Below are 24,944 nucleotides of genomic sequence, written 5' to 3'. Positions count from 1 at the left end.
GAGAGAACGAGCGTGTGATTGGAGTATCAGTGAGCAAGTAGGTAAGCAAGTGCTGGTAATGAGGGGAGGGAGCCTGCGGAGTGTCAGTAGGGTGCCAAGTGCTCCAGCGAAGGCTGCAAAGGTCTTTTTCCAGATGTTGGAAGGGAGGTTATGTTGGTGGAGATGAGGGCACAGCTATAAGGGCAGCTATAAGAGGGGATTGTGGGGCAAGAACGATGTAAGACGGAATGGAGGCCAAGACCGCTGTCAGGGGAATGAGGGATGGAGGTAACTGCAAGAGGGGTGTGGGAGAGAAGGTTCAAGGGTAGGTTGGGGGGAGGAGTTGGTTGCAGGAAAAGTAGGCTGCAAGAAGGATGGAGGTGAATGAAGGATCATGTCAGAGGCATGTACAGAGAGGAGATGGCTGCACAGAGTGTGGACAGTTGGGGAAGGAAAATAGACTGCATAAGAAAAGGAACAAATTTAAACCCATCTAAAAACTAATACTGAGCTAAGTGGAATGCAAGGGAACTTCATATCACTGACATCATGAATTCGGTGGAGATTAATGTTGAATTGCTAAGGTGTTTACGTTCAGGGGATACTATATTTGGAAAAAAAAGTACCAGATACAACGGAAATGAACACCGTTAATGGTTAAATTTAAATCGGAGATTTAGATTTGAGATTCAATAAATAGAGTTGCAGCTGTCTGATTAATATGTTCCAATTTTTTATGTGTGTGATTAAAACACATTAGCTATGACCTCACCAGCCTGGAGGAGGTGTGTATATGGTGATGAATTTTTGTGTGTTTAAGCGCAAGTGCGTGCCAAATGGAACAAAAACTTTTTGATCATTTATGCCAGTTGTCCTCAACAATTTCAATATCGTGATGTCGAGAAAATTAATACTTTTTTTTAGATTAGATTACATACAGTGTGGAAACAGGCCCTTCGGCCCAACAAATCCACACCGCCCCGCCGAAGCGCAACCCACCCATACCCCTACATTTACCCCTTACCTAACACTACGGGCAATTTAGCATGGCCAATTCACCTGACCTGCACATCTTTGGACTGTGGGAGGAAACCGGAGCACCCGGAGGAAACCCACGCAGACACAGGGAGAACGTGCAAACTCCACACAGTCAGTCGCCTGAGGCGGGAATTGAACCCGGGTCTCTGGCGCTGTGAGGCAGCAGTGCTAACCACTGTGCCGCCCACTTTCTTTGTGGTTTGAAGTTTTAAGTTTAATGCAGGGTTGATAATTATTGAGAATACTTAAGAATTATTCTTTTTCTGAGAGTCCAAAATCTGTCACCACAAATTTACAGGTATTGCTACAATATGACTTAATCACCTAATAAATGGGTCAATGAGGAAGAAGAAATAGCCCTTGAGAAAATCAAGAAGACTCCTTGAAAAAAATATGATTTGACCTCTGATGGAAGGGACTTATGAGGTGCAGAACCAACCAAAACCATTTGCAATTTTGGTTCATTTTGTAAAGACAACTCTTTCCAAGCAAAACATAGGACACCTGATGCACGTTGCAAAATAAATAAATAACTGATAGCATTGATCCTATTCATAATTTTTATTTTTCTGTAACCACTTATTCATGTTGGAATACAGTATCAGGGCTCCATTATCTCACCCAGTTATCCATTCTGTCTGCATGAGGCTGAACAGTGTAATCATGCCTCTCAGTCAAGTACAATTCCACCATTGTCTCATCAGTTCAGTTAAATCAATTAAGAGGAAGTCTCTAGATGAATTTCCCCTTCTCTACTCCAAGGCCATTATGGAAAGCTGTGACCCAGCACAGATTGCATTCAAATCTAGTAATCTGCTGGTCTGTATTGGCCTATTCTAAACTGCACAGTGCGACAAAATGGCTATTGGGCTGATTATGAACATTCTCACATGATTGTCAGATGCCTCGTGTCTCCAGTACAGATATTTCATAAGTTATAACTGTGTAGAGTCCAAGAAGGTGGAGAAAGAGAAAATCTTTAAGATTACACATTGCACCAGCATTTGCAGTTATGAATGAATATTAGAAAATGTTTCACAGAGGAGTAATAGAATTTTCAAAACTCCCCATCAACATTTGCTCCTCAACGAAACCATCAGTAGATTCACTGATTAGTTACCTAATTTTACGTCTGTGGATTCTTGATATCTGCAGCATTTGTCTATATTACAGCAGTGACTACACTGTAATCAAGTAATCAGGTATGAGGCATTTTTGAAATAAGGACGGACATGATAGGGACTATAAATACAAGTTGACAACACATATTCAAATCAAGAATTATGCTGATGTATTTATCAGGTTTGCCCTTATGTCATCCATTTATTCTCAATTTTCTACATACAGTCCATTTAATAGTACGGGTGCAATAGTACTTTTCTATGAGTGCAATTTTCAAAGGTGACCACTGGAATCTCAAACATCAACTAGCTCTCTGATTGCCCTGCCAGTGACTAGCTATTGCCTTTCCACATACTAACATATCCTTTATCAGACATATGAGTCTTGAATTAAAATAATTGAAGAATGTCAGGTGATCATGTTGGAATTGAGTAAACATTTACAAATCAAGTCTGGAAGAGGCAGACAAATAATTTACTACACTCACGACTGGTGCTTTAGCAGCACCATTGAAGGTATGTTCAGCATATCATTACACGATTCCAGTTCATCTATCCATCTTTTTAGGTTTACAGTAACAATGGATAGACGTAAAACATTAGATTAACACATTTAATTTTACGCTCCTGAAATGGGAGCATTCCTGCAAATGACAAGAAAAAAAAGGAATACATTTAAAGTGAATGAACTTTTTTTAAATGAACATCTACACTGGAATCATGACCATGTTAAGGAACATGCAATAAGTCATTTCATTCTTGTCTAGTTGACTTAAAACATTACAAACCTGTTTATAAGATGACAAACAGGCTGAACCACAGAATTTCTTACACTGCCCTTCAGTCTGAAGCATGTGACATTGCGCAGACCCACTGTAACAATAAGCGCCACAGTTATCACAACAATTCATTGTGAGATTGTTGGCCATTCGAAACTTAGAGAAACATATATCACTGCAAAGTTGGTGTACAACATTCTGGTAGTTCACTTCATGGCGGACCTGAAATACAGAATAAAATTTTATGATGCCTTGGATACACTTAAGAATAGAGTGATGAACATGTGACACATAGTCAACTGTCCAAACAGCGTTCTCTCTCCTCTGGTAACATCATGTGTCAGAGATAAACACAGCTCCACAGGGAAAGAGCTAAAATTTGCAGATAAATTAAGAAAAAAAAACTAACTTGACAACTGCCTGACAGCTTATTACACAACAGCAATGGTCAGCTGTAATAGCCATCTCAGCTGGGCTTTTTTTTTGTTGAAATAAAGTGAATGCTTCTTGTATCCCATATACTCACAGGGTAACCAATATAGATGGCAACATACTACAGAATCTACAGAAGATTCAGAACTAACATGATAAATTAGTTGACCATGTAATTTGTGACAAATATAAGCGATGGATGAAAAGCATTCTAAGTCAGACAAATAGATCTTCACGACACTCGGGGTAAATAAGCAAAACTGAACCACGACAAAGATGGAATTTACATCAAATTAGGAATAGGAAAGCAATGTGTTTCTGGTAACAGCAGTTCCATTATGCTGCCCCTCATTGCTAAAAACCATAACAAAGTTTGAGAGAAGATTTGTAGCTCGGGTGCTCGTTGCTGTGGTTCTGTTCGCCGAGCTGGAAGTTTTTGTTGCAAACGTTTCGTCCCCTGTCTAGGTGACATCCTCAGTGCTTGGGAGCCTCCTGTGAAGCGCTTCTGTGGTGTTTCCTCTGGCATTTATAGCCGCTATAAATGCTGGAGGAAACACCACAGAAGCGCTTCACAGGAGGCTCCCAAGCACTGAGGATGTCACCTAGACAGGGGACGAAACGTTTGCAACAAAAACTTCCAGCTCAGCGAACAGAACCACAGCAAAAACCATAACGTTTAGTCGTAGAGATGTACAACATGAAAACAGACGTTTCGGTCCAACTTGTCCATGCTGACCAGCTATCCCAACCCAATCTCGTCCCACCTGGCTCATATCCCTTCAAATCCATCCTGTTCGTATACCCATCCAGATACCTTTTATTGCAATTGTACTAGCCCCCACCACTTCCTCTGGCAGCTCATTCCATACACGTATCACCATCTATGTGAAAAAGTTGCCCCTTAGGTCTCTTTTATATCTTTCCCCTCACCCTAAACCTCTTCAAGATGTTCTCTCAGATAGTAGACGAACTATTTTCGCCCAAATTAATCCTTTACAGTTGTTCTCTATTCTTACAACAGAATCATTTCTTTACAGTTCAAAGCAAACATGTTCACATGAAATAAGAGTGGATAATGCAAAAAGTTATGATTAGTTAGTCAACTTACTACAGACACTTTCTGACAAATGCTGCATTTGGTGGTGATATTATTTGTCGTTGAAGCAGACTTCCTTTTCATCTCAAACAAGCAGTTATGGTTACAGAATTCCTTGTATGGACCCCTGCCGTCAATCTGACCCATTACTAGGTCTTTTAAGTTCATGATTTCCCTGAAAATAAATTACATATTTTAAATAATTTCAACCATTGCCTAACTTAAAAACACATTAATGCAAACCAATGGTGCTGCTTTTCCCAAATGATTAAAACAAAATGTTGAAATGGTGTTCGTATCCAGTGTGCAAGCCTCAAAACTATTTCTTCTACCACACTGCATGCTCTAATAATAATAAGCAGTTTCAAAACCATGTAAGATAGTCCACACACAGAGTGCAGCATCACATAGTATTGGATGTGATACTCTAGAAATATGATTTACATGTCAGGTAGAGACATCCATTTGGTTGATACAATTTTTTGTATTTCTCCAATTTTCCATCCCTTTGGCGAAGAGGAGAGAAAAGTCTATAGATGCTGACAATGCAAGATAAGCAGTATATTTAATGGCGTGGGTTCAGAATTTTCTCATTCCATAGGCTATAAACTTCAATGCAAAGTCAAGGGCTGAATTTAACTTAGATCGTCATCTAATGTTTGACTGCTAAAGGATTATGTCAACATATAGTCTTGGTCTTCAGGAACACTTTGAACTACTCTGAAATGCAGTATTGTTGCAATCCCTATTGGATTCAATAACCTTGTAAAAAGAAAACACATTGCACAAGTTTCATCTTCTAAAAACTTTTATTCCACCAGCCAAACTAAAATCAACATTATTGAAGGATTAATTAACAGATGAAGGATATTTCAAATAGAAACATACATTTTGCTTTCAGTCAACATAAAAGTACACCTGTCAGCATTATAAGTACTCACAAATTTTCCCACAGAAATTAGCAATTTCATGTAATCTCAGTTTTTCCACCTTGTGCTTTATTTTTGTAGGATTCCTCATTTGCCATCCAATTGTTTTGGTACACAACGCATTCAGTAGCAGCTGTATTCTATTCAAAGTCCCCACTACCACTCACAAGGTGAACATCTATGAGCTTTCTCTCACTCAAATCATGATGGCCCTGATGACACACAACTCCAGGAGGCTCTCTTCTCTGACCCTTCTGAACAGCCTGGTGGCTCTGGCACCATTTCAACAGCAGCAACGTGTACTGACCAATCCCTCCACTTTCTGGTCTTCAGTTTTCTTCCTGGTCTTCTTTCCAGTTGCATAACATATACAGTAACACAGTCTCTGCTCTGTACTCAAAGACCTGTATCAATAATAGGATCTATTCAAAGGCTACCAAACGTAAAACTGCTCTATCAAGATTGCTTGGTTTCTCTTTCCATCACTCCTCAGTCTTCTGAACTGCCAAACACTTGGACACGTTGAACCATCCCCTATATTTCCTCCATACCCTGTACACCCAACTTATTTGCTGCTCTCTTCTCAGCACATGGGTCATCAAAGTTTTAACTGGGAATGTTATTTCTGAGAAGGCTGAACGCAACTATTGTCACTTTGGACTTGAGGTCTTTAATGATAATATTTCAAATACCTCGGAATTGTCCATTTTAATTCTGCAACCGTCAGGATGCTTTTAGTTTATTCCATAATCCATGGGATAATCTCGAAGTGAACTGTAATCTGGCCATATTGAATTAATTTTGTTCTATAGATGCTTTTAAAAAGTGCTGTTTCTCAAAGGACACACAATTAAGACGAAAACCACAAACTGCTACTGTTGCTGGCAGTTATGAATCGACAACATAGGATTTATTTAGGTAAGATGAAGGAGAAAGGCACTTAAAAGGACACTATAGCCACAATGAAAGTTAGAATTTACATGGTGGATATTTGATAGTTTGAGAGGGCATGCAGCAAGGGTCCAAGCAAACAATTATAAAAACAAACTGAAATTAGAGATTACTTTGTGACATGGATCTATGATTCACTGAGAATTAGAAAATACAATAGAGACAAAGGGTACATTCTTTGATTGACAGGTGATAAATGGTGTTCCTCAAATTTGCCCTATATACACATAATTTGGATGAATGAATACAAGTTCTTAGGTAACACAGACAACACAAGTAGCAAGAAGTGGCTGAATTCACTGGAGTAAAGTAGATAATGATTGATGCCAGGCAAGAATCTGTGGACAAGAGACAGAGGTGTCAATGTTCATCTATCACTAAAGGCTAGTGGACAGATAGAAAAAATTGAAAATGGCAAAGGAATGCAGAGCTTTATCTCAATCAGGCTGGAATAGAAAAGTGAAAAAGTGAGGCTTCAGCTGTACAAAGCCTTGGTCAGACCCATCTTAAGTAGTGTCCAAATTTGGAGACAACACCTCAGCAATTATGTTGTCCTGAGAAAGCAGGCAATGCATTTTCACCAGAATAGCACCTAGTCCTCAAGACTAAAGTCGTGAGGACCAGTTGCAAACTTAGTTTTTACACTTCTCAGTTGAGCAGATGGAGTGGTAATCTAAATGAGATCTTTAAAATCACTACAATGGTTAAGTAGATAAACAACTTCTTCCTGTGGGAAATCCAGAACATAAGAACATGATCTAAAAATTAGAGCTACTGCACTTAGGAGTGAAATGAGGAAGCACCTTATAACAAAAAGGATAGTAGGAAAATGGAATTTTCTCCAGAAAGGCTGTGGCGACTGGCCACTGAGATTTTGAAGACTGAGATCCAAAGAATATTATCTATGGCAACTGCTACTCACTTGTTAAACTGACCGCATTGGTCAATCACATTTGCAGCAAAAGCAATTGTTTTTTGAAATCCGGAAACTATTTCCTGATGAGCTTTGTTTTACTTCAGGTCACAGTCAAGGTGTTAGTTAAAGAAAAATTGTACTGTCAAATTTGACAATAATGAGATAGCAAGATACATTCGCAAGCTTCGAATGAGAAGTACGAAAAGAGTATCCTCTGGAGCTCCACCTTGCAGCATCCAGTTATAAACGTTCTACTCTCCCTTTCCTGATTAAGGCACATTATTATATAAGTGATGACAGAAGCCTTACAAAAATCACATAATTAGAGCATCAAGGAGAAGCATTTCCTCCAAGAACAAGCTTTGAATATCAGTAATCTCAAAGATAAACAACATCAAGTAAGTCAAGATATTTCCATGGCAGTCGAACACAAGTCACCTAATGATCTTTCTTATGAGGCAAACGACCCTCATCCCAGGATGAGGGATGGGGATGAGTTCTGAAGAGTCATACTGAACTCAGAACATTAACCGTTGCCCTATCCACAGATGCTGCCAGATCTGCTGAGTTTCTCCAGCACTTTGTTATTGTGACAGACAGTGATATCAGCCTTGAACAAAGATGGTTCTGAACAGGCATAAGAGTATAACATGTAAAACTGCAATTTAGAAGAGTATAAAGACCCAGAATACCTCCAGTTTCATTACGGCTGTGGGACAAAATGAACTAGTACAGAGTTTTAAGAGTAACTTTCGGACAAGTTGCACAAAGTTTTTCTTCACATGAAAGCAGCTGTAGTGAGGGTGATCCACAGCTCAAATAATTGCTGGCTGCATCAAGTAGCAATAAAAACACAACACATCAATACAAGAGAGTAATCAAAATGATTATCTGTTTGAAACCTTTGTTGGAATCTGTTTGAAACACCAAGGTTTACGTAAATTCTTAGCCACCCCCAAATCACCATCACCAGTAATGTATCATTTTATGATATGGATCTAAATGAAAAGCAATCCTCTCCAATCAGGCACATGGTTGTACAGAAATTGGAACAAAATTGTTTTCTCCATAGTTGCAAATAGTAAAACCCTTAAGGAAATAAACAACTATGGCTTTGTAGAATGAACAAGAAACAGCTACAGCCAACCTTCTCAGTGGTCAAAGAAATAAGAGATTAGCACTTATCTCAATTGTATTTAATGCCAATTAAATACTTTTGGAACTTAGTGGTGCAAGGTAGGAAACAGCACTGAAAATTTGCACACAGCAAGCTCCCCTGAACAGCATGAAGTAAACTCCGTTTCTGATGTCAGCTGTGGGAAAGACAAAAGGGGAGGACTCTCCAACTCCTCAGAATAGTGCCACGATAACTTTTACATCCAAATGAGGGGCACTGCATTGAGTCTGTTTAATATCTCAAACAAGAAATGGCTCCTCCAATAATACAGTATCCGTCATTTCAACAGTGGAATCTCAGACTTCACCTTGTGGTCAAGTCTCTCAGATGGCCAAGAGCAATTTATTGTGCTGTTATTTGATTCATGCAGTGCTTTTACCTCAAAACGAATGTTCAAACTTGAGCCTACACAATGAAAAAGGATACTTCAAGTTCAGCTCATATTAAAGGCACAATAACTTAATTAAACTAATTTTTATTGGCCATAAAGAAAAACAAGAAAGAGTTTGAGCTGAAGTCAAATGATATCTTTCTTTCCACTGAAACACATTTTTAAAATAACATTTTTGCATTAAAACATGACAGTCATGACACCTTGGTTCTTACAACAGTCAATGCCATATCTCATTAACGAATACCCAAAAAAAAAGTTTTCCCATATTTTGGAATGAAACATCTTAAACAGACATCCACAAACAGATCAAGATTCTTTGTTGTTTCAGGTAAGACATGTCCATAATGATAAATAAGATATTTTGACACTATTGCAAGTCTTTGAAAATTACAAATTTCTCATCATCAACTGAGCAACCAATAAGCATTCATTTCAGATAATCTGCCACAAGTGGTTTTTTGGAAGGTACAGATATACGAAACAACTGGAACTAAAGAGAGCCTTGGGCGAGAATTTGTTTCACTTTATTACTGTGATTTAAAACAGAGACATTCACCACATTTCAATCAACTGAAAAGTAAGTAGTTTACTTTAAACAAAATTAGCCTGCAATCAAGTAGCAAACTAGTTATCAATTAAACTACGATGCAGAATTAAACTACATCCCTTCATTCATAGACAAGACTAGACAAGGCAGCACAACTCTGCAGAGATATCATAGTTTTAGCAAAACAAAAAGGAACAAGACCCCTGCAGGTCAAGGGTACAAGTTCAGAAGATAGTGTAGGTTGACTTCCTTTCCTGTCAATGAAATCAAATTGCTGACAGTCACTGCGCGTTGGAAGATCTTCAGACCAGACTTCAGATTCAAATGGGTAACAGTTAGGAAGCCTAAAATTTAAATGATGGGATTTCACAAATATTTCAGAGAGAACACTGCTGGTTTTGCTTTGTTTCTCTATTACTGACAGAGCGAGTGCTGCTTTTTTTGTTACAATCTTCAACAATTCACATCTCAGGTCTATGAAAACACAGAGCAACCTGACCCCACAGCACGCTGCTGGGTAACAAACAGCACAAATCTAAAAACTTCTCCAAGTCTTTGGTCCTGCAATAAAGCTATAAAACCCACCTCTTATTTCTTAAAATGTTTTGTTGGATAATCTTCCAAAATTCCAGTAAACAGCAAATAATCCACAGTTCTCTCTGGTCTGACGTGTAATTTCCAAGAAACCACATGATAAACCTCAACTCAGATAAGTCACAACAGTCCAATAACCTAGTTTTTCATAATCCATGCATTTATATTTTTACTATATAACATATACTCCTAACACTTGGAAGGCAAGTTCAAATAATTTTTATCTGTAAAATTGTCCATAATAAATCAGTATAGTCCCTCTGTAAAATCAAGTTACTTATTATGGACACAAAATCTATTGGTGACTTGAATAGACAATTTCCAATTAATTTAGACATTGTATGTGCAATCCTGATGAGCAAAGTTATTTGATTAGGGTAGTGGCTGAGTTTAATATGACCTTATTTCAAAAAGAAAATGCAGAATAAGGTATAAATAGATACTTCAGGGTGGGTCGAAGGTAATAATCTAATTGAACAGTTCACATGCGATTTAAAAAGGTGGGCAATTTAAAATTGCTCAAGGATATCATTCCTATAAACAATTGTTATTTCCACTGATTAACTTTTTTATTTGTTGGATAAGGTTTTACAGCAATTGCTGTACTCACCAAAATAGATATACGAGCTACTCAGTTGAGAGCTCATTTTCGTATGCTAACTATTGTTAGATAAATAAACTTTCAGGGAAGACCTCTGATTTTCAGCTCAGAATTGACAATTTAAATAAATACTATTAGATTAAAGCGAGGTCATACTTGTTGCAGAGATAGCAGGATTTTTTCGGAGGAGGGAGAAGTCTTGGAGTCGATGCTGAGAGTCCAGTAAGGCAGAGGGTGGAACAGAACAGCTGGGTTGAACCTTTCCTCTGATAGGCAGTCTGTCCCTTCTTTAAAATCTTCTTACATCCTGAACAAGTGACCCGTACACTCATAGGAGCTGAAGCTGTCTGCCCACTGCCACCTGCAGATGACTTTGCTGTGTTGAGAGCATTTGACGTATTTTGCTGTACCAATTGGGATACTGCAATACAATAAGACAATGTCTTTAATTGAGACAAATATGAAGAAAGCAAATATAAATTTACATCTGCCGTGTGTTTGTGCCTTGATGTGTTCTTTTCCTTTTGAAAGCACAAACACTTCCCTTTCGACATTTCTCCCCTAGCTCTACACACTAAGTGCAGCCTCTACCGATGCTTCTCAAAGTAGGACAGTTATGATTTTTGGCCCTGGTATAAAAAAGGCAGGAACGTGCACTGCTTTCACACATGCCAGTAAAACGATCAATTATTGGGGAAAATGGTGCCACCGGCTAATTACTTCAAGTCAACTGCTCCAAATCAAATGCTCAAGAACAGAACAAATCCTGCAGAAGCCATCTCACAAAATGCTGTGATTCGTGTTAGAATGCGGTCTTTAATCTGTCCTGTTTAAAATGTTATGTTTGTTCATATTACAAAGGCACTAAGTAATTATTCTCTGAAATACAAAAGTAGAAAGATTGAAAAAACATTGAGGAAGCATTTGTGATAATTTAGTGTGTAAACCTGGTGAACCATCAAGGTGATTCTGAGTTTGCTGTCAGTCAGGAGCAGCGATATGAATTCTGTAACTTGCTTCAACCTCCTTCAGGCAAAGGAAAGAAAATTCTATTCCTCATCGCCATCTACAGATGTCTGTTAAATTGTACATCTTTATTCAACATTAGAACAAAACAGATTTTGCCCAGTTTTGATGATCCCACAGCTAAAAGTCTCACTGACCTCACTGCCAAAATCAGCAGGGCAACTGACACCTATAAAACCATAATCCAGCCAGGAAGGAAGAGGCTGAAATCAGCAAGGAAAAGAACTGGAGATTTTGCTACTATTTCTTTACAAATACGATTCCTTTCGAAGTGAATATTTGCACAAATGGAGGCAACATCAGTGTAGAATTATTAAATTGAACAAGCGGCACATTCAAAATTTAGGATATAGTAAAAACAATTACAAATCTCAGTGCTTTCTAATAGACTGCGTTTGGTAAAATATTCAACAGCACCTTACAAAATCAGTTTTTCTTTCTTGCTTAAGAGAGTTGAGAATATATTTCATAAACATTTTTCAATCATCGGAATACTTTGACCCCAAGTGATTATTTCAGAGTCCACAGTCATGTTTAATCTACAATTCTCTACGTGGTTTCACTATGCTTCTAAATCAGTAGGGTAATCTGTGTATCTTCACTCTCCAGCACCTCCACTTCACTATTAGGGTAGAGTTCAACTGTTTGTATTCAGGACTGAAAGTACTGAGAGAATGGTACATAGGCATCAACCGTGAACCTTAAACACCATTTGTAACTGGACATACAAGAATGTCGATCAGGAACTTGGGAAATGACAACGAAAGTGAAGCGTCCACAAGAGCTCGAGCAAGTGTTGAGATGGTTAAAGCGAATGACATTTAATTCCACTGTCGGTATACTTCTTAGGTCATGTTTAAAAGCAAGATTCAAACCTATCACAGTAGCTACGCAGTGAACGTGGAAACTTAAATGCAAAGAAATAACAAATAGAAACCAAATCTTACCAAAATTCACTTTCACTGGAGGAGTGAATTTTAGAATGTATATGTTTCACCAATCTTTCAATTTTATAATTAAACAGTAATCCACAGAAATAGAATCTGCATTTCAATTGCACAACACTTCCATTGCTGGAATTTTACTAGGAATAATTGAATACAACAGCATTCCAAACAAAAATATTGCAAATGGTAAAAATGTGAAACAGAAACCGAAAATAATGGGAATACTCAAGCAGGTGTCAGCATCCATGGGGAGAGGGGGAGTTGGCATTTCAGATCAGTGATCGCTCATCAGAACTGGGAAACCACTAAGTTATAAGCAATTTGAAAGGAGGAGGGTGACAAAAAGAACAGGAGGTCTGTAACAGGGTGGAAGATAGAACAAATCAAATGATAATAGAGTTCGTGGTGCAAACTCCTTGTGAGTGGTAACAGGACCCTATAGACATATCTAGATGTAATGTGAATGACAAAATAATGAACAGCTGTCACGTGAAAGCAAAAAAAAAAGAAATGAAAGAAAAAGAGAAACAACAAAACCAGCCAAGGGGCAAAATTGATGCAAAGGCATTGACCTCAAACTTTAACTCTGCATCTTTCTCTATACATGCTCCTAGAGCTCCTGAGTACTTCCAGAATTTTGCATGTTTATGATATAATCCACTTAGTGATTAACTTGGCCTGCAAACTTCTCAGCCTTTCATCTTTGATGCTCTGCTCAGAATGTTAGCATTTCTTTATTCCATACACTGCCCTTAGCTCAAATCTGGCTCTCTGAACAGAGCACTGATCAGTTTTTGCCATTACTTCCCAGTGGAGCAGTTACGCCAGAATGCTAGGCTAAGGCAAAAACAGGACAAGGTATAAAAGCACAAGCAGTAGCATTCTTTTCAGTCTATGATTCTGTGGTATGCATTTGAGAGAAGTTGAGTAGCTTTCTAAAGAATAATCAATGCTCAGATGTAAAAAGTTAGTCAATTCCAAATAACGACTTTTCAACAATAAAACTAACTTCTAAAGACTAGTAACACTACGCCTGAACAACAATCTACCACCAAACTGATCTGTGCAACTGGACTGCACTGACAATTACTAACATCTTTAAAAAGAGCAACAGATAGATTTCGATTACCTCACCCTGAGCAGGAGAGCACTATGAATAGTTAGCAGCAAATCTCGACATGTTAAGTAGAAGATGCTTGCAATGGGACAAAATTCTATTCAAACTTCAGTATAGTACACGGCCATGAACCCTAATATGATTGGAATAAACAGTTTCAACTGGCAATTCATCATTCATATTTGTTCCCCAGAATACTGATGGCTTTAATGAAAATGTAGTAGCAGGACGAACCATCTGAATTTCAAATCTGGGAGCAAACTACGATTTATGTACATCAGCAAAGCATCGGAGGAATGCAGTCAATGGAAATATATTTCAATCCTTCAGCCTTGTGATTTTTTTTTAAAAAACTCGCCCTTCCTACTCTTCATTCCTGGCTAAGTTCCCAAGGCTGTTGTTTTATGCAGAATTTGAGAAACAGAAATGCTTAAGAGCTGCTTGTTTCCGACAAACAATTCTTAGGAATTTCCATGAAGGGGCTCCCTTTTAAGAATTCTCACCTCTTCTCCAATACAGACCTGTTTAGTGTAGTTTCATTCAAATTAAAAGTGTTAAACAGCACAACGCACAAGTATGTTCCCCCGTGCTTTTAAGATACCTCCATCTATGGAGAAAGTCATTAGCCCTTAGATCAGCAAGAGTATTATACAATGCTTACCAAGTGGACTACCGCTCACGGAAAACACTGCACTGATTCGGATATCAGATTCCTGAGACTTGGAATGTTGACCGTACCCCTGAAATTAAAAATTAAAAAATTTGCTTTCACACTTGCACAGACAGAAACGATCAGTCTTGTATTTAGTTTATAGTAGCACTTTTGAGATTATTGAAAAATGATAAGCATTAAACTGAGTGACTTTTAGGAGTTACCATAGTTCATCAACATATTATGCTACAGATAAGAAAGAAAAGCAATTTGGAAAAAATAGGTTTATTCAACAACATTCTTGCTTCTGACTCCAACACTGGGCTTAAACATACAACCTTAGCAATACTGTACAGAAGAATTATGAAGGTATCATCCTTCAAAACAGAAAAGCTGAATTCTGCAAATGCTGGAAATCCAAAACAAAAATGAAAAGATTGATCCATTCTGATCAACTTTAAATGTTGGCTCGGCTTCTCTCTCCATGGATGCTGCTTGGCCTGTTCAGAGTATCTAGCATATTCTGTTTATGGCAATTTAGTGCCTTAAAGACCCCAAAACATTATTTGGAAAAGGCCAATACATCATTTATGTCCAAGCAAAGTAGCTGCTTATTTCTTTTTATAGAATTTATAGAATTTCTTCTCATTGGTCTAGTGGAGCCATGCAGTAAGCAAAATATCCACTTGAAAACATTGCACTGCATATATCAAACACTTTACAGATTTCTCAAACACATGATTGTGTCATATGAATTGATTCTAACTAACAATATGAGTACTAGGACAACAGCATGTTCTATACAGCAAAGTCTTGGACTCAGTCCAGACACTGGGAAATAAAAGTAGTTAAAGCTTAATAGAATCAATGGTAAAGAAGTGTATCTTTTCTAAATGGTCAATCTGGATTAGTACAGAGTTAACTGACGTCAGTGCAGCAACTTACTTGCTACAATTGCTCTACTGTTGTTTGTTCCATGAGGAGTATAAAAGAAAAACAATACAAAAACAAAAAATATAAACAAAGCAGGACCTGCAAGGTGGATGTGCACAGCGACCACAGCAGAGTGGCACAGGAATCCATTCAAGTGGGGTAGTTAATAGGAATGGGGTGATAAAACAGGACACTGCCAGTGGAAGTGGTGGAACATTTAAAAGGCATCTGGACGCGTTCATGAATAGGAAGGATTTAGAAGGTTACGGGCCAAGTGCTGGCAAATGGGGCGAGATTAATTTAGGATACAAGGTCGGCATGGACGAGTTGGACTAAAGGGTCTGTTTCCATGCTGTACATCTCTGTGACTCTATGACAATACAGTCAGGGAACAGACATACAGTTCTTTGCACCCAAAAGCAAAAATCTAGAAGTCTGTGTTGCTTGCCCTGCAGCAGGATTCAGAATACATGCACTGGGTTGCACAGAAACTTCCAATGGGGTGAGGAGAATCCAGTTGTCACAGTCCACGTAAGTACCAATGACATAGATAGGGCCAGGAAAGAGGTTTTGTATAGGGAATACAAGCAATGAAAAGCAAAATTAAAAGGCATTTGTCAAAGGTAATGATCTCTGGGTTATGACGAGGCAAAAGCTGATTGTCCAAGGGTAAATTGGGTAGATGAATATCTGGTTAAAGACTGGCGTAGAAGAAATATGTTCTGAATGAGTCATGGGACACTGGAAGTGGGGAAAATGGAAGCTGTACTGTTCTAGCTCGTAAACTAGATAAAGCGAAACCAGTAAATGCATTATACTAGGATTTCCAAAAGGCATTCAATAAATGCCACATATTAGGTTAATAGGCAGGGAAAGGGATCATGTAGGGTACTAACATGGAAAGAAGTTTGGTCAATGGACAAGAAGGCGGCATGCAGGTAGCATTCATAACAACATGAATCAATATCTGAAATAAAAAGATGGATGATCTCACAGCCATCACAAACACACAGCTGGAAGATGATTAAGACTGGAATTTGAATATTCAAGAGTACACGACATTTCAGAAGGGTAAGGAGCTAAGACAAGGTTATGGCACAGCTCTGACAAAGTACGGCATTGTTAAAATAGTGAGGGGACTCTAATTCTAAAGGTCAAATAGAGAATCAGTTTGGGTAGAGTTAAAAAGTAGAAAGTAGAAGTCGTCACTTGTGGGACGAGATTATAGGTTCTCTAACAGTAACTGCACTGCTGGATGGGGTACATGGTAGGAAATAATACGGGCTTATAAAAATTATACGGCAATAATCATGGGTGACTTTAGTCTATATATAGACTGGATTAATCAGATTAGCAAAGGTAGACTGGAAACTTAGTTTGTAGCATATTTTTAGGAGAGTTTTGTAGAGTGACATATTCAAGACACGATAATTGTACGGGTTATTCGAGACCTGATAAGGTTAACGAGACAGAATTAATTAAAACCCTCATGATGTAAGCATCTGTTACAACATAATTAAATTTCACATTCGATTTGAGGGAGAAACTTGTGGGTCTAAGACCAGTGTCTTGAAGTTAAATTAAGGCAAGAATCAGGCTTAGAAGACAGAAAAGTGAACCAGCAAGTTCATTAAGGGATAGGTCAGCAGAAGTGCAGTGAAAGAAGTATTTCATAAACCTCAGTAAAAATACATTCCGTTAAGAAAGACAGGCTCCAGGAAAAGGATGCATCATTCATGGAAAACCACAAAAGATTAAACATGGTATCACATTGAAAAAGGCTCATTATTCTGGATGGAATATAAAACAAAAGCGAAGAATGACTATAAGAATAAGAAGGAGGGAGAAATTATATTATGAGAGAAAGCTAGTTTGAATAAAAAATTTATAGAGGTACTTAAAAAGGAAAAGAGTAACTACAGTGCTCATTGGTCCTGCACAATCTGATTAGGGTTCTAATAATAGGAAAGAATAAACAGCAGATGCGCTGAAGATATATTCAGTGTCTGTCTTCACTGTAGGAGATAACAAAGCACTCCAGAAGCATGTGTAAATCATGAGGTGAAAGGGAAGAAAGAACTATTTTGAAAAAATTACAAAAACCATGGAAAAGGTGCTTAGAAAATTATATTACTGCTCGTTCTGGGAAAACGTGCGTTTCGGCAGCGCGATTTGACTATAATGTCGCTGAAGTAGGGAATGGTATTTTGGAGAACGCTTACCTCCGTCGGCAATAGCGTGATTTCAGCGGGAATCGGTTCGCGCACTTCGTCCTGCGCATGTGTCGAGGTGCACACCGAAATCTCCGTGCTGTTCTGCGCATGCGCCGATGTTCTTACCGTTCTGTGCATGCAACAGTACCCGCACATGCGCAACGTTGGTGCTGGTCTTCGTGCCTTTCTGCGCATGCGCCGATGTCAGCTGCCAACAGAGCAGCTTTCTGAGAGAGGTACTGTACAGAGAGCAGCTTTCTTATTTTTTTTAAATGTACCGTGTTAAACTTACTTTTGTTTCGTTAATATGATTTCAACCTTTATTCAGGCTGTGCTATACTTTGTGTTAGACATTCAGATGCTTTTTGAGCAGTCATGAGTGATATGTTTTGCTGGTCTGCCCCGAACACCACTTTTCCTTGCATTAAGTGATTTTCTATTAAGCAAGATTTTGCTAGAATGCAACTACGGTGTTATAGGAGAACTACCTGCATTAGAATTTAATGTTAATAAAATGTATGGTTCTGATGGACTTCATCCTCAGGGCTTAAAAGTGGTCGCTGCTTTTAAATTTATAATGTTCCATGGATTCTGGGAAGCTCCCATCAGAACGAAAAATAGTGACTGTAACTCCTCCATTCATAAAAAGAAAGAGAAAAAAAGAAGGAAATTACAAGCAGACTAATATTTTTTCCCAGAGAATGTGTGTGAAGGAGGTGCATTTGGATTTCCAGAAGGCTTTTGACAAGATGCCACATCAAAGATTACAACATAAAATGAGACCTCATTGAGTAAGATGTAAAAGTCTCAACAGCGGGCTGGTTGGCTTAAAGGAAACAGATTAAACATAAATGGGTTGTTTTCAGGTTGGCAAGATGTAACCAGTGGAGTGCCACAGGGATCAGTGCTGGGGCCTCACTCCTTAATATTTATCTCAATTACTTAGATGAATGGACAAACAAAATAGTAACTGAATTGGCTGATGATTCAAAGGCAAGTAGGACACTAACACATGAAGTGGAAATAAGCAGTTTGCAAATGAATAAATTGGTTCAGTGATTGGGCAAAAACACGGGAATTGGAGTAAAATGTAGTAAAACATGAACTTTCCATAATAGCTGAACAAATAGCAAAGAACATATTATTAAATGGAGAGATTACAGAAATCTGAGCCACAGAGATTAATATGCAGGTACAGCAAGTGACTTGGAAGGCAAATGGAATGGAGCCATCTATTGCAAAGGAAATGGAAAATAAAAATAGGGAAGTTATAGAGTCCTAGAGATGTACAGCACAGACAAAGACCCTTTGGTCAAACTCTTCCATGCCGACCAGTTATCCTAACCTAATCTCGTCCTATTTCCTAGCACTTGGACCATATTCCTCTATTCCTATTCATATACCCATCCAGATGCCTTTTAAATGCTGTATTTGTACCAGCATCCACCATTTCCTCTTAAGTTCATTCCATACACGCAGTACCCTCTACGTGGAAAAGTTGTCCACGAGGGTCCCCTTCATATCTTTCTCCTCTCACCCTAAACCTATGCACTCTAGTTCTGGACTCCCCCACCAGAGGGAAAAGACTTCATCTATTTATCTTATCCATGCTCCTCATGATTTGATAAACCTCTAGTAGGCCACCCGTCAGCCTTCGATGCTCCAGGGAAAACAGACCCAGCCTATTCAGCCTCTCCCTGTAGCTCAAATCCTCCAAACCTGGCAACATCCTTGTAAGTATTTTTTGAACCGTTTCAAGTTTTGCAACATCCTTCCAATAGGAAGGAGACCAGAATTGTATGCAATATTCCAAAAGCGGCCTAATCAATGTCCTGTACAGCTGCAACATGACCTCCCAACACCTATACTGAATGCTCTGACCAATAAAGCAAAGCATAACAAATGCCTTCTTCACTATCCTATCTACCTGCGACTCTACTTTCAAGAAACTATGAACCTGCATTTCAAGGTCTCTTTGTTCAGAAACACTCCATAGGACCTTACCATTCAGTGTAGAAGTCCTGCTCTGATTTGTTTTTCCAAAATGCAGCACTTCACATTTATCTAAATTAAACTCAATCAGCCACCCTCAGCCCATTGGCCCATCATATCAAGGCCCCATTGTACTTTGAAGTACCCTTCTTTGCTGTCCACTGCACCTCCAATTTTGGCGTCATCTGCAAACTTACTAACTATCCCTCCTTCTGCTACAATTGTTATGAGGTTGATAAGATCACATCTGGATTTCCATGTACAGTTTGGTATCCTTATTTAGAAAAGGACTTGGTTCCATGAACAGCGTAGAGAAGGTTTACACGTCTGACTACCAGCATGAAGAAGTTACCTTCTGAGCAAAGTTAGGCAGATTGGGCCTGTATCCTTTGCAGTTTAAAATAATGACAAGTGGTCTTACTGAGATACTCAAACTCCTGAGAGGACTTGACAGGGTGAATGCAAAAAGTGTGTTTCTCCTTGTAGGAGAGGGTACAAATAGGGGACATAGTTTATAAATGAGGGGCCTCTCATTGAAGGCAGAGATGGGAAGTAATCTTTCAGTCAAAAGGTTATTAATTTGTGGAATGCACTTGCCAAGAGAGCAGATGTATGTACATAACTTTAGTATATGCAGATTGGAAATGATCATAGAATCCCTACATTATGGAAATAGGCCCTTTGGCCCATCGAGCCCACACAGACACTCCGAGGAGCATCCCACCCACACCCAGTACCCTTATCACCCTGCAATTGCCATGGCTAACCTACCTAGCCTGCACATCCCTGGACACGATGGGCAATTTAGCAAGGCCAATCCACCTAACATGAACATCTTTGGTTTGTGGACAGATACTGCAGTACCCGGGGGAAATCCACATAGACACAGGCAGAATGTGCAAACTCCACAGACAGTCGTCCGAGGCTGGAATTGAACCTGGGTCCCTGGTGCTGAAAGACAACAATGCTAATCACTGAATCACCACGCCAAAAGTTTGAAAAGTCAACCAGGATTTCCAATCACTATCCAATACCACTGTGAATTATTTCAAGCACAGACAGGCTCCCACAAAGGAACACCTAATCAACATCAATTGTCTGTGGTTTCAGCAAGAATAATAATGGTTTACTGTTACAAGAGAAAACTGAAGCTGCAAACTACCTTTATGTTGGAAAATAACAATTACGGTGTTCTTGCATCAAAAATAAATTTGTTTTCTTTGAGGGTAAAGCATGAATACATTTGGAGCTGGAAAAATTGTTCCATTTCACCCTGTCATTACTTGCAGAAATATAGCATTATCCAAGCAATGTGAAGGCTGTTCTGTGAATTAATAGCGAATGCAAAAGAAGGGCTCCAATGCAAAGAATAACATATCTGTGCTAAATTCAGCATTGCTAAAAGGCACTAAATTTGTATTTAACTTGTAATAACATTATAGAACACCTTATTACCTTATTCTTCATTTTACTTGTTCAGCTTTTAATACGAATAATAACAATAGAACAAGAGATAAAACAACTTAACTATACCTGTAAAGAATCAGGTTCGTCCTTAATTCTTGCACCTTCTTGTGGTGCCAAGGCTTTCTCATATCCTTCATCTAAAGGTTCATCTTTTATTTTCATACCCGGTATAAAAATTGAGTTGGAAGCGCTTTTAAGAGCTTCAGTATGTCGGTGTAAATTTGAACTCTTTTCCTAGAAAAAAAATTCTGTGAAAACTCTTTTAACTCCTTAATGTTTATATCTGAAGTTTAGCTCACCAACCATTGCGAGTTTAATCACTTCATTCAAATTACCTGAGAGTCATTGAGGCCAACAACACGGAGACAGGCCCATTGGCCCAATCTGGTCCATGCCGACCAAAATGTCCAAACATGCTAACCCCATTTCCAAATCGTTCTAAACCTTTCCTACCCATGTACTTGTCCAAATGCCTTTTAAATGTTGTTATTGTACCCACCTCAACCACTTCCACACTGGCAGCTCATTCCATATGTGTACACTCTGTGTAAAAACTTTGCCCCTCAGGTTCCCTTTTATTCTTTCCCTTCTAACCTTAAAATGATGCCCTATAGTCCTCAATTCCCCAACATTGGGCAAAAGACTGAATACATTCACCCTATCCATGCATCTCATGATCTTATACACTTCCATAAGATCCCCCTTCAGTCTCCAACACTCAAAAGAAAAATGTCCTAGCTTGTCCAACCTCCCCCTGTATCTCAAACCCTTGAGTCTTCACAACATCCTTGTAACTTTCTTCTGCACTCTTTTCAGCTTAATAACATCCCTTCTATAGCAAGGTGACCAACAGAATAATCCAGGTGCGGCCTCACCAACATACTATACAACTTCAATATGACTTCCCAACTTCTATACTCAATGCCAGTGTGCCAAAAGCCTTCTTTACTGCCCTTTCTACCTCTGACTCCACTTTCAGGGAACTGTGAACTTGAACTCCAAGGTCCCTCTATTCCACCGCATTCCTTTAGACCCTACCATTCAACATGAAATTCCCACCTTGATCTGACTTTCCAAAATGCAAGATTTCACATTTATCTACATTAAACTCCGTGTGCCATTTCTTGGCCCATTTCCGCAGCTGATCAAGGTCCTGCTGCAATTTCAGATAACCTTCCTCACTATCTCCGATTCCACCAATTCAGCGTCACTTGCAAACTTACTAATCATGCCTTGTACATTCTTATCCAAATCACTGATATAGTTAACAAACAGCAACGGGCCCAGCACTGACCCGAGGTATGCCACTAGTCACGGGCCTCCAGTCCGACAAGCATCATTCCATGATTACTCTCTGCTTCCTACCAACAAGCCAATTGTGTATCCAATTTGCTAGCTCCCCCTGAACCCATATGATCTAACCTTCCAGAGCAGCCTACTAGTTGAGGTATTCATTTCATTGAAAATGACTGACCAATTTTATTCAACTTATTTTATGTTTTCAGCGTCAGAGCACAAACTCCATTGGATGGAAATTTGCTCCTGCTGACCAGCTGAAGCATAGGCCTTGAAAACATCTTAGCTTAACAGTATATTAGACATATGCGGCTTTGAGGGGCTTGGAAGGAGTGTATTTGAAGTTATGTAAAAGGAAACATGGATTGAACCATATTATGGGAATAAACTACTGCAATGTTCTAGCTAGGGATATTTTATTTGAAATAGCAATTTGAATCCTTTCTAAAGTTGCATACAATAAAATTTAGGTGTCCTGAAGTAAAGAAGCTCGTAAATTAATTTCAATCTGTTAAGATGGAATAATTACTCCAATTTCTACAAATACCTCAGTGCTGCTATATCACAAAATGATCTACATTTAAAATGGATTTGTCAAACTGTATTGGTGAAGTTTAAGAAAAAAGATTACAATGTAATTTGCTTACAATGATCTCCAGGTAAAATGTTTATTTTCACTGATAAGCAGTCAAATAGTTTTGAGGGCTGCCTAATTAAACTAATTTTACACATTTCTTTCACACTATAGCTATGGACTTCTAAGAAAGGGAACCGAATAATTCATGGGAAAGTGATCTTTAAGTCAAACTGGCTTACGCACCACAGACTTTTAAGCAAAGATCAGCTGTGAAGCTGTTACATCCATTATTATTTTGCAGCAAAAAGATCAAGTTATTAAATTAGAATTCAGTGGAAGAATATTAAAAGTATGTCTACATTAAGCCTAATAGGACTGCATGCTCTTGAAGCTGTTCAGTGTTTAAAATGTTGATGACCAGCACCATTTATTTTTAAATTTAATTTAATTATTCATTGTAATTTAAATCTAAGTTCTTAATATGTTACCTTATCAGCTAAGGGAGCATTTCTTTTTTACACTGCACAAACTGGTTAAATACAACTGGTCGGCACAAGCAATAAAGACCCTCATTTATATTGCACCTCATAAGTTACAAAGCATTTTTGAAGTGTCATTATTATTGTAATGCAGAGAAGGAAAAAAGCCAACGTATGCACAGAAAAGTCCCACAAACAGTATTGTGATAATGACCATATAATCTGCTTTGAGAATGTTGATTACTGGATAACTGGAGATAAGTCCCCTGCTAATCAAAACAGTGGCATGCCTTGCTTATATATCCACCTGAAGGGCCAGACAGGGTCGTAATGCAACATTTCCTGTTAAAGATGACATCTCTAGACAGACTCAGCACTCCCTCAAAGTGTTTAGGCTTGACTTGTGTGGTGAAATCATGGCTTGGTATAAGTAAGCTTTGCCAGTCAAGGAAGGAGAGGTCACAACCACAGTGAGACACAGCCTGAGTGAGTATACAATTCAGGGAATTTGGAGACAAATTGGGGGTTCTCTGCAGAGCGAAAGAGGTACTTGCTTTTGGTGTGGCTGACTTTTAACAGGATGAAGTCCAGGATCAGGGAGCCAGCACAAAAGTGTGACCTCACGGATAAACTGTCAGTTCATTGGTTGATCTTAGGAGCTAATTTGACTATTACAGGATACTTTCAGATCAAAGGTAAATAGGGGAAATATTTACAAGATGCAATCTAAAAGAAGCGTACGAACTTTTTGAAATTCAAATTAAGAATTAAATAATTAAAATAGAGATGATGTGTTGTAACTGCACGATGTGGGAACTGGTGGACCGGACTACGGTTCATAGTCACTGTATGTAAAAAGTATTGGAGGAACTCCAGCTCAGAGTTGATAAGCTGGAGTTTGAGTTTTGAATACAGCCACAAGTCAACGAGGGGCAAAGAGTTACTTGGACACTGTACAGGAGACAGTCACAGCCCTTAGATTAACTACCTCAAATTCAATCAGTGGTCAGGGTCAGGAAAATATGAGCCAGGTAGATCGATCCAGGATGTCATGCTGAAGGAGCCTCAGTGTTGAGCTTGTTTAACAGGTTTGAAATTCTTGCTCCTTATGTGGAGTGCTGGCGAATTGCATAACTAAAGCCTTGGATAAGTCTTTAAATTAAAAAGTGGTGTCGTGGTTTGAGATGGGGGGGGGGGGAGGGGAGGGGGGGGGGGGGGGGGTTCTGCTGCATTGAACATTATGGAGGAAGTTATGGGGTAGGAAAAGTTAATAAAGTTTCCAGAACGAGTAATAGAACAAACAGTATTTGAAGGATCAGGAATCTAACACCAGGAACAGCAGACAATCATGTGTGGAGGGGGGGCAGTCAAAGGCCAACCAAAGGTGTTGTACTTAAGTACACAGAATATATGAAACAAGATAAATGAGGTTGTAGTGCAGAATTGAAATTGCCCTGTACAATGTTAGAGGTATCACAGATGTGACTGCAAGGGGATTAGGGCTGGGAACTGAATATCCAAGGATCTATGTCCTTTCGCAAGAACAGGCAGATGGCCAGAAGGAGCAGGTTGCCGTGTTAGTAAGAAATACAATTAAGTCGATAGCAGGAAGTAATACAGAGTGAGAAAGCTGAGATTTTGTGTGAGTAGAATTCAGGTCTCCCTGCAATAGTCAGGATGTGGGGAAGAAA

At 38.8% G+C, this 24,944-nt stretch overlaps 1 protein-coding gene across 7 annotated transcripts in view; it reads right to left on the bottom strand.

The window, feature by feature from the left end:
• Positions 1–24,944, bottom strand: part of LOC122563719 (zinc finger MYM-type protein 4) — a 208,474-nt gene that overhangs the window by 48,408 nt on the left and 135,122 nt on the right. For 5 of the 7 annotated variants that reach the window (XM_043717848.2, XM_043717850.2, XM_043717849.2 and 2 more), the window contains 5 exons: positions 20,968–21,135; positions 14,306–14,384; positions 10,711–10,975; positions 4,458–4,620; positions 2,927–3,139 (listed from right to left, as the gene is read on the bottom strand). In XM_043717848.2, coding sequence (XP_043573783.2) covers positions 2,927–3,139; positions 4,458–4,620; positions 10,711–10,975; positions 14,306–14,384; positions 20,968–21,135 — 888 coding nt within the window. The remainder of the gene's footprint in view (positions 1–2,926; positions 3,140–4,457; positions 4,621–10,710; positions 10,976–14,305; positions 14,385–20,967; positions 21,136–24,944) is intronic. The other 2 variants (XM_043717851.2, XM_087976897.1) reach the window with 1 other exon arrangement.

The sequence above is a fragment of the Chiloscyllium plagiosum genome, unplaced genomic scaffold (assembly GCF_037043375.1).
Source record: "Chiloscyllium plagiosum isolate Xiang-an unplaced genomic scaffold, Cpla_swu_hap1 HiC_scaffold_30, whole genome shotgun sequence".
NCBI classification, from domain to species: Eukaryota; Metazoa; Chordata; class Chondrichthyes; order Orectolobiformes; family Hemiscylliidae; genus Chiloscyllium; species Chiloscyllium plagiosum.
The sequence above is the reverse complement of the archived record's forward strand: the minus strand, read 5'-3'. Positions and strand labels throughout refer to the sequence as shown.